Below are 10,471 nucleotides of genomic sequence, written 5' to 3'. Positions count from 1 at the left end.
AAAAGTAATATTATAAATTTCTACTAGTTAATCTACTAGTAAGATAGACTTACTAAGTAGAAAACACTGATAAAAGCAGTATTTAGATAAAATTAAATTATTATTTAATATAATTCCTGATTATCTTTATAATGCCCAGAACAGCCACGCATCATGTAATTATTTATTATCATATCTATTATTAAAGATATACTTAAGGTATACTGAGACTCTGGACTATAATTAAATTAATTATTAATCTACCCAGAATAGTATACAATGTGGTATACAGAGAATAAGATATATAAAAATATTCTTTTATATATTTAACTAGTTTTGTTCTTTGTACTCAATAATATTATCTTTAAGTAATCATATATTTAGAAGCTTAGTAATAGAATACTCGTCTGTACTTACTTATAAATAATTATATGACATTATTTAGCCTTACTTCTCTTCTCTTGTCCAAGACCAGTTATCCTTAGATAGTTATCAGCCTGATACCTCCTCGATCCAGTTCGACGGTACGTATACCAGTGAAGCTAAGCTAACAGGGACAGGGAAGCGATCCTAGGGTTTGACAAAACAGTGATTATGATACCAGCAGAGAATAACAGAATAGATTATTATCTTAGGCCTGAGTCTTTCGCATAGCCGCGACAACAAGACTGGCATGATCTGAAATAAGCAGAGATAATGGGACTAGGAGATGTGCTAGTGTTTATCTAATAAAGTCATAACTGCGCTAGAATCAGACAGTATCTCTCAAGTTCAAAACAACCAGCATCCAGCCGCAACTATCACGACCAAAGAAAAACAGAGTAAAAGATTACATTTAGCTTTTTATATCTGTCCTTCATCCACAGTCATCAATTTGGAGATAAATTCAGAGGCAATGTTACCTCTCAGAAATTCTGCATCTGGCACCGGTAGGTCAAGGAAGCTGCAGAGAGGTGCCCTGTAATTGGAGGCTATATATAGCTTGAGCAACTGCAGTGTAGGAGATCTAACCAGTCATCATCCACAGACCAATCAAGATAATCTCAGTTATTGGCTTTCAAGATTAACTTTAAACCCTTGTAGTGGTCCTGATATGATTTCTCGGCATTTTTTTCGAAGTCACCTTTGAAAAGAAGTATTTAGTGTCTGAGACAAGTCAGCCACACTCCCCAAAATAATTCTCCGTTAAACCAACTAGTAATCCAATATAGCTAACTTTGTATTATTACTAATACCGATTCGCGGAAGCTCTTTTCCCAAGCATGTATATTATAACGGCAGTTCAGAATAACTTTGGCGCTGGGGTATACTTGGAGAAGTTCACTTGTAAACCAAACTGTAGGAACATCTGTAGAAGCATCCATGTCGCCGAGAAGTTGATTAAAATAGCATTCTTGAATAATCTCTGGGCTTGGCATACGGTTTTGTAACTTCAGTAGTAATAATTCGCAATAGAGGACACTATAATCTGGATGATGAAGTTATTACTCCAAGCCATGTGCTACTTTGCTAAATTCAAGAGTTTCAAGTGCGCGTTTGAGCGAATCTGTTCTATATTGAGAAAGGCCGAGACAAATCACTCATAGTGGCCTCGACTGTGTTGGTTGTAGCTCAGGTAGTCGGTATATACGCTTGAGGATTGATAACATTTTGAGAGGCCTGTTGTTTTCTAATGTAGTGCGTGACGTTGTGAGTAAAACGCAGAGGAGTAAAGCTGATAGTGGGGTTTAATTTGCTTATAAGATGAAAATTAGAAGAAGTTGTGGATATGTCATTTGATTTTTTATGGATTAGTCAGGTGTGATAGGTGTTAGGTATCTAATATTTCTTTATATAGTAAAGCAACAACCTGTCAGCCCGGGAATCATCTATTATTTGTTTATTTATTTGTTTTATTCCTTACTCTGTTTCAGTGCCTTGCGGGCTATGCTGGAGGTCCTAGCGGGTCCTGTAACTGCTGCCTGACTTTTCAACTGAAGCCACAGCCACTGCTCTACTGATTTAACTATTATGAAACCAGTACTTGGTTATACTAGCTGGCTTACTTTTACTAGTTAAATAGATAATAAACCAGCTTAGTATATCTGAATATTCTAGGATAATATTTTTTATAATGAGTAGTTCAAACGAACCATCTTCTGCCAGTTGATATTATATAATATTCTCATAGCTTATTGCGCCTTATGTTAAAACATCAGAGATCAAGAGAAACCTGTTTTAGGCACTAGAATACAAAGCTTTAGGAATACCACTATTAGGAGATATATATATTCATGATACTCTTCTATATCTCTCTCAGCCCGGTCAAATTTTCAAGATATAATTTCTGTGATACATGTACACCGGACCTTCTTGGTCACAAATCTAGCTAGATCTTCCCCGAGACCTGCCTTTACTGAAAACAGGCTCAAAATTGTTTGATGGAGATATTATTGGTTCCAAATCTCTAGAAAGACATTTGGGTAGCCCTGGACAAAGGCTCTGAGATTTATATGCTGGCCCAAGAAGAACTGCTATTATCAAATTAATATTGAAGAGAAACAACTTCCACACAATATAATATACAGTAGACGTATAATCCTGGTCTCGAAGTAATTCTTAGTAAGAGCCTGGACGAGAGTAACCTAAAGCAAGGTGGATGGTTGAATCCACCTAGGCCTTGGAAAGGACCGCAAAGACCAAGGACCAGACTGTACCAGACCGCACTACTGCAGTTTGGTGCGGTCCTGCGTTCTTATAAACAAAACAAACAGCCTTGTATCTCTGATATACATAAGTTATACAAGGCTAGTCTTTATTCTTTTATGTTTTAGTTTTACTAGTTGTTCTTCTGCATTACAGAAACTGTTTTTAATATTTATTCTTTCTTTATTTAAGAGCCTAGACTGCCTTTCTATCTTCTGAAATCTGTTCAGCTTTTCTTTAAACCCTACTATAAGATTACAAGCAAGTGACTGATGTCTTTTCTTAGTACTGGAAGTTCTAAATATATACAAAATCCATGTCCTGTCTTGATCTTTTTTAAAACATACCCAGATGCACGTCGCTGGGTTCCAGTATCATCATGTAGATGACTGATATCAGGAAGAGGAATCTTGCTCTTGTCTAGTTCAATTAATAGATCTTTTATATTAGCAACTCTCCTCTTTTCTAGTGCACGTAAAATTGGCTCTTTAGAAGCCGTATTAGAAATATATATATCTTAGTCTAGAGCCAGATCTTCCTTATCTTTACTAATAGGATTAAACTTATCTTCTCTCTATTCAGCATCATTATGCTCCTTTCTTAAATACTTTTCTTGTATAGAGAGATACTCTCTATAAGAATAAAATTTTCTTTAAAACTGAGAAATAGAAAGAAAAGATTATGGAGACTAAGAAGGAAGAGAACTTACAGGACTTTTCTAACTGTTGGAGAAAAGATGCTACTAGTCTAATGTTCGGCTTTTTCTAGGATGCTATACTGTTGATTGGTTGTCTAGATCCACAAGGAGGTCCAAAGACCGCAGAGGACCGCCCAAAGACTGCAGGGGACTGCCAAGAGACTGCAGAGACCGCGGGGGACTGCCAATGACCGACATGTATAAATAGAAGAAGAAGAATATCTTTCCCATACCACATATTGATATAGAGTTCGATGATTCTGGTATATAATAGTAAAAGGCTTCCGTGCTGAATTCTTCGATATAGAAAATAATAATTGTCTAGAATGATAGAAGCTGTTACTAATGCGGGGAATATTCATTTGGAGTATCAAAAACAGCACTAGATAAATTAATATAAAACACGGTGATTATTATTATATACAAAGTACACGACCTAGCTATTTCCTGCTCCGTTCTAAGACTCGTTTAACGTGTAGTCAGGTTAGGGCTCTAGAAACAATCAGAAACTGGAAGTAATGGACACGTTTTCCGTTAGCTGCACCCTGCATATTATAGACTTGTAGTATCAAGCCTGGAGCCATCAACCCAAGGCCACAAGCACCTTGGCGGATATAATTTTTTGTTAAGATTAAGATTAAACCAGACTGAGAGAAAGCACAGACCCAAGACTTAGAAAAATAGATCTCAGAAATATAAAACTCATAGAACAATATAAACTAGTATATTATTACAACTATCTACTACTCAGGCGGCGAGCTGAAAGCCTGAGAAATTCTATTATTATAATAATTCTAGAAATATAATAGCTGACCAGCTAGCTAAGAATATAATAAATATAGAAAAGAAGTACTTATCTATATAATTTCTCTTATGAAAAAAATATTCCATACATAATAAGATCTACTAAGAGCAGAAATAAGAATAAAGAATCTTCAAATATAAATTATATCTATATTATTTTAATCAAATCCTGTTATCTGTAAAATTTATCTTCTTAAACTGAATATATCTACTAACTTAACTTCGCATTAAACCTTCATAGTTGGTAATATATAGCAAATAATAGACTTCTAAGAAGAGAAGCAGTATAATACAGAGCAACTGAGATGATTATATATATATTAACTAATATAATGCCTGTAACTAAGTATATGATAATAGGAACTACAGTATAAGATCAGAGAAATATCTTATAATTCAATAAATATTTTAGAAGAAATAGGCTATAAAATAAATAGATTACAAGATATTCTACTAGATAGTAGTATTCTTAGAATAGTACTGGATTTCACGGAGACACCATAGAGATTCTGAGGTTGCGTGCTATAAAGTAGCAGAATATAACTACAGGTACCAGCCACCACAGACCTTAATAAGAATCTAAAATCATTGGAAAAGTAATCGCTCATGTTCTATGAATATACATAGAGGATGTAGATAGTGGATCCTGCATGTTATTTAAGTAAGAGGTCAGTATATGAATAATTATTATTATCATCCACTCTAGTAGCTGTTGAAATTATACAGAATTCTATACTCAGATTTAGTCATGTCTTTTGTTTTAGTTATGACTTTATAGGCATTGTCTACTGCTATAATGAGCACACGCATGGCCTAACCCTTGAAAGCCAGACCGGGTGGTTGGGATTAACATACCTATGTAGTTATGGAGACTTGTAATTTACTAAATGATTTCAGAGTTGTGGAATAATTAGCTGGTATAGTACTGTAAATAATAACTGCTTTCTAGATAAAGAGGGCTGGCTAATACTAGAGATTCTAATTATTTTACTGCATCAAGTTATCTGTGTCGCGATGCTACCGGGCTTGTTATAAGGAATGAGGTGGACTCTCTTGGTATAATACTTACTAAGATATTATTAAGATAAAGTAAACTGAAGACAGGATTAATATTATCATAGATTATATTATATATACTATCCTCATCAGCTGAATTAACTGACTTATAAGCCCCCAAATATAATACAAGACCCCAGTTATACTTTATAAGCTGTTGGTTAAGCTGGTGAACTAGTAAATCTTTGAAATTAAATAAATCAAGACCAGGCTGAGCAGATCAAGACTAGGCTTCTTAAAGATTAGTATATTTCTTCTTTAAAATATAATAATTCTTTACTAGTATAATAACCAGCTTTTTGCTATTCTTTCACAATCTCCGCCAAATAACTGTAAAAGATAAAAACATTCATTTCTTCGAGTTATCCTGTCGTGTTAACTATCCGGTCATTGAACCAGTTATACCAGTAAGACTGTTAGTATGAGCCGTAATCAGTAAACAGACGGAATGGGTTCTGTAACTTATTAAATTATACCAGAAGCTCATATCCTGCCAGTTACATCACCTCTAATACTAGCTCCGTCGGCAGATCTTTCTAATACAGATAATTTTGAACAAGAAGCACTTCAGAAAAGAGATTTAGTACATAATAATCTATAAGAAGTTAAAAAAAAATAATAAAGAGAGAAATCCCTGCTGGAGTAGAATAAGTTACCTCGAGTGTATATTAAATAGCTTGAATTTTCATTAATTAATCATGTCTAGAAAGATAATTATTTACTGAAGCCAGCTAAAGTACTAGAGGTATGTTAACATGGCTGATAAATAAATTAATCAGCTAATTTAGACTGGACATCCACGTTATCCTAGGCCAGTAAGATATCCAAAATTTTATATTAGTTACATGTCTTCGACTCTAGTACTTACCATGCACTGCCCACTACTTTCACTTTAATAGTCTTAATATTACCCTGTCTCCTCCCCTTTCTCCCATTTCTCGCTCTGTTTATCTACCAGAAAATGTAATTTTCGAATCATGTCTCTAGTAGACTCTGACAGCGACACCATTCTAGTACGGCCAGAAGACGTCCAAGGTTTTAACTTAGCTAATATACTTTCTCTACCAGCTAAAGAGCTGGCTAATATTATCAAATAGCTTCAGCCGACTTCTTATAACTATGAATAAAATAAATACTCTAAATATCATGTCTCTTATCTTCTCGGAACTGGTACTTAGCTCATATCCATTTTAATATATCAGCACTGGCTCTCGGAAGAGAATAGATTACTATAGATTAAAGATAACCCGGGCTCTGGTAAGTCCATCATAGTAACTGTAATCATTAACCAGCTGCAGGAGACTGGTGTTCCTGTACTTTATTGTTTCTTCTGATAGATTATTAATACTAATCACAAGCCTATCATGGCGCTCCGAGACTGGCTGTATTAAGTGTTGGACTACAGTCCTCCACTACAAGCCAAACTCTACTAATATATCAAAGACAAATGCTTCCTCAATACTTTCTCACTGGTCAATCTCTGGAGTAATCTGAGAATAATACTACACAGTCTTGCCTTGGCCTATTGTGTGACTGATACTTTAGATAAGATAAATCCAGGAAATGATGAGTTTCTTAGAGATCTGGTTGATCTTGGACAATGGCGCCCAGTGAATATTAAGATCCTGATGACCTCACGCCCAATTACTTGATTGGAGACGGTTTTGCAATCCTTTTTGATTCCGCAAATTCGATTGGAAGAAAGGCTGGTTGACTCCAATATTACAACTTATATTCAGTCTAAGCTCCGCGGCTTGTCGATTCCCTTAGAATATTAGAGCAAGATTCAAGTAGTAATTTGCAGTCAGGCTAAGAGAATGTTTCTATTTGCCAAGATCTCCGTAGATCTCTTTCTGGAGTCTGGCACAGATGTACACAGGGTCCTTCAAGGGCTTTCCATGAATCTCAACACCATTTATGATGATTTACTCCAGAAGCATGCCCGCCGTTCAAAGGTACCCTCAGAGCTTCAATTACTGATCCTTCAGTTTATCACGCATGTAACTCGCCCGCTGCGACTTCTAGAGATTGCGGAAATGCTGAATGTACATACAACCAGTGAGTGATTACTGAAGAAGACTAAAGATCTAGTTAGGATTACTTGTAGATCCCTGCTGGAAATCTTGCCCGATGAAACTGTTTCAGTCATCTATCATTCTTTTACTAAGTTCCTTAGAGATGATATACAAGTAGTATTCTCAGACAACTACAATTACCCAGTCTTAGAGCCTGGTCCAACTAACTTGTGCCTTGCTACAGCATGTATAGACTATCTACATGCAGGGTGTCTCGACAATCTAGAGATGCCTGAGTCTCTACTGAGACAAAGCGCCCTTGGATTCAGTACAGCAAAGCAGGAAAGTATATATCAACTACAATTACAGTTTCCGTTCATGGAGTACGCCTCAATAAACTGGTACATGCATACCCACTATATGGAAGTAGCAGGAGAGAATCCAGGAGTATTTTATAATACACTTGAATCTCTTTTTGCGGATACGTATTGATACGATGTATGGCTATACTTAACCTGGCTAATAACCGCTGTCGAGGGCATTACACTCCTTTATATTACTGTTAAAACAGGTCTGGCTTAATTAGCACACCATCTTCTATCCACTGGCAGAGGCGTGAGCAGTGACTCACTAAGTTTGTCCATATATTAGACAGCATCATGTAATCACGGCAATGTTATCCAGGTGCTCATTAATCATGGAGCAGACCTTGATATTGAATTAGCTGAAGGTCTTAAGCTAATGCATGTTGCTGCTAAAGTAAACCATATGGATGCTGTACAGACTTTACTCGCTGCTGGGGTCAGTCTATTGACGCTGAAAACAAGAGAAAACACTCCTATAGTAGAATATATTATAAATACACCAAGGAAAAGTAACAAGGGCGATACCCCGTAATATATATATATACTATACCAGCTACTTATAACAATGATTGAATTCGTCCCGAAGTTAGGGACTGTAGATGACCTACAGCAAGCGTTGTATTAGATATCTGAGAAAGATCAAGCAAGTATTATTAATCTGATCTTACAGCAGCCAGGGATTAATGTCAACGCGAAGATACAAGATCACACAGCGCTCTGTACAGCATGCCAGTCCAAGAGTCTTGAGACAATTGAGTTATTGATTGAGGCTGGCGCTGACCCAAGTATCCTCTGCCAAGACGCGATTAGACATATTCCAATAAAAGGCAAGCATCACGCCCCTGCAATTAACTTGTAAAGAACATGGTCTGATTCTCCAGATCAAAGAGGATACACGGCGCTGCATACTTTATACAGCCAGCCTGGTCATGGGATATGAGTCTCAGCCTTTACATAATTAACTGACTGTGTCAAGGCTCTTCTTAATACTGGTGCTGATATCTATACAAGAACTGCGACTGGTTTAACTACTTTACACTACATATTCCCGTGATCTGCTAACTTAACAAAAGCCCTGCTGGATGCGGGCGCTAATCCTGCCCTTCAGGATAATACTGGAGACACTGTTCTCCATCTCAATCTATTATTATTCGGAGACTAAGCATTGACAGTGCTCCTTGAAAGAAGAAATATCAATCTTAATATACCCAGGATAAAGAATGGAAGGACGCCATTACTCTGTCATATTAGAAACTAGATAAGCTAAACTGTGACAGTAATTAAGTTTCTAGCTCATAAACCTGATGTTAATGCTGCTGATTATAAGAAAGACAGGCTATTATATATCGCCCTGAAGCACTCTTCTCCCAGCCTTGAACTGATAAAAGCATTGCTGACCGCAGGCACAGACCCTAATTTAAGAAATAAAGTAAGCAATACCCCGTTGCATGAAATAATCATGAATCAGACACGAAGCCGCGATGACGAGATAATTCAAATTCTGCTGTCAGCTGGTACAGACCTTGAAATCAGAAATAATAAAGATTAAACAGTTCTTTCTGCCCAATTATTCTCAAAAAGAGCAATAGCCGGTAGTATAATAATTCTAGATCTCTTCCCCAGGCATGGTGCATGTCTTGATACACGTGATTATAAAGGTCATACTCTGTGGCATTCCACCCTGTACAGTCTGGACTATCTTAACTGTCTTTACAGCCTCGGCGTTGACCCCTCCGTATCAGACAGAGGTAGTAATATACTGCTTTATAAAGCTGCCGCTGATACCTTTTTGAGCCGGAAGCAGGAGGTATTGACGTGACTAATTCACTTTAGTATGAATATTAATGCTTGCAATCACCAAGATCAGACTGTGCTGTATATTATCTGTTCCAGAAATGACTTTTAAGCAGATTAAGATAGAGGAAGACTATACAGCATTTTTAATTATGTTCTACAACAGTCCGAGACTCTGACCATCAGTGATAATAAAAGTATCCAGCCACTACATCTTGCTGCTATCATATCCGAAGCTTATATTTATAAGCTGCTTAACAGTGGCGCCGATATTCACGCGACTACATCTGAAGAAATGACAGCCCTTCATTTTACAGCGCGTGCATATCAGTCAGGTATCATCAACATGCTACTGTCTCGAGTCGCGGGCCTTTCTGAAAAGACCCATCTGGACTTCATGAACAGACAGGATACAGACAGTCAGACTGCTCTCTATTATGCCTGTCAGTCTGGATAAATTGAGACTGTCAAATCTCTACTAGAGACTGGAGCAACCTGTAATATGCATGATATCTATGAGTATACTCCACTCGCAATTTGTAAGGAATACAAGAATGAAGCTGTACTTTAGGAGCATTAAATTCCAGCAGCAGGACCCCGAAGTCCACGGCAACTCAAAGATCTAAATGCAGCCGGTCTAATATTAAAGGATGACACGTGTCTATTCTTAGATTACACCAATAATGATATTGAACCAAGTCCCGGAACAATTCACTCTGAGCATGATACAATACACATAACCGAAATCATCAACTTACTTGATATCTATGGAGCTGTGGTGGAGGGCGACTCTCAAGATCAAAGAATTATTATAAATAGGGCTGTGTAAACTGAATATTGCTTAGAACTACTTTAAAAATTCTCAAGGGAGACATGTTCTTTTTATATACCAGACCATAAAGACTTGATATCTTTACATGAACTTGTAAGATAAAGATTTAGTAAAATACTTGACTAAGTATATACTCACGAGTTTTATTATTAGGGTTATTAGGGTTTTTAGGGTTTAGGGTTTTTAGGGTTTTTTAGGTTTTAGGGTTTTAGGGTTTTTAGGGTTTTTAGGGTTTTAGGTTTTA

General features: G+C 36.6%; 2 protein-coding genes across 2 annotated transcripts; one reads left to right on the top strand and one right to left on the bottom strand.

The window, feature by feature from the left end:
* Positions 1 to 822: 822 nt before the first annotated feature.
* On the bottom strand, positions 823 to 1,628 carry BO83DRAFT_402437 (sulfotransferase family protein; the record flags this gene model as incomplete). The annotated part of the gene is made up of 5 exons (XM_025533528.1): positions 823 to 937; positions 1,048 to 1,102; positions 1,196 to 1,440; positions 1,468 to 1,530; positions 1,576 to 1,628. 5 exons carry the CDS (start codon positions 1,626 to 1,628, stop codon positions 823 to 825), a joined length of 531 nt encoding a protein of 176 aa, XP_025383784.1.
* A 5,410-nt stretch (positions 1,629 to 7,038) lies between these two features.
* Positions 7,039 to 7,328, top strand: BO83DRAFT_431011 (uncharacterized protein; the record flags this gene model as incomplete). The annotated part of the gene is made up of 2 exons (XM_025535555.1): positions 7,039 to 7,266; positions 7,317 to 7,328. The coding sequence occupies 2 exons, from the start codon at positions 7,039 to 7,041 to the stop codon at positions 7,326 to 7,328; spliced, it is 240 nt and encodes a 79-aa protein (XP_025383783.1).
* Positions 7,329 to 10,471: the final 3,143 nt, after the last annotated feature.

This window comes from Aspergillus eucalypticola (genome assembly GCF_003184535.1).
Source record: "Aspergillus eucalypticola CBS 122712 chromosome Unknown BO83scaffold_31, whole genome shotgun sequence".
NCBI classification, from domain to species: domain Eukaryota; kingdom Fungi; phylum Ascomycota; class Eurotiomycetes; order Eurotiales; family Aspergillaceae; genus Aspergillus; species Aspergillus eucalypticola.
The sequence above is the reverse complement of the archived record's forward strand: the minus strand, read 5'-3'. Positions and strand labels throughout refer to the sequence as shown.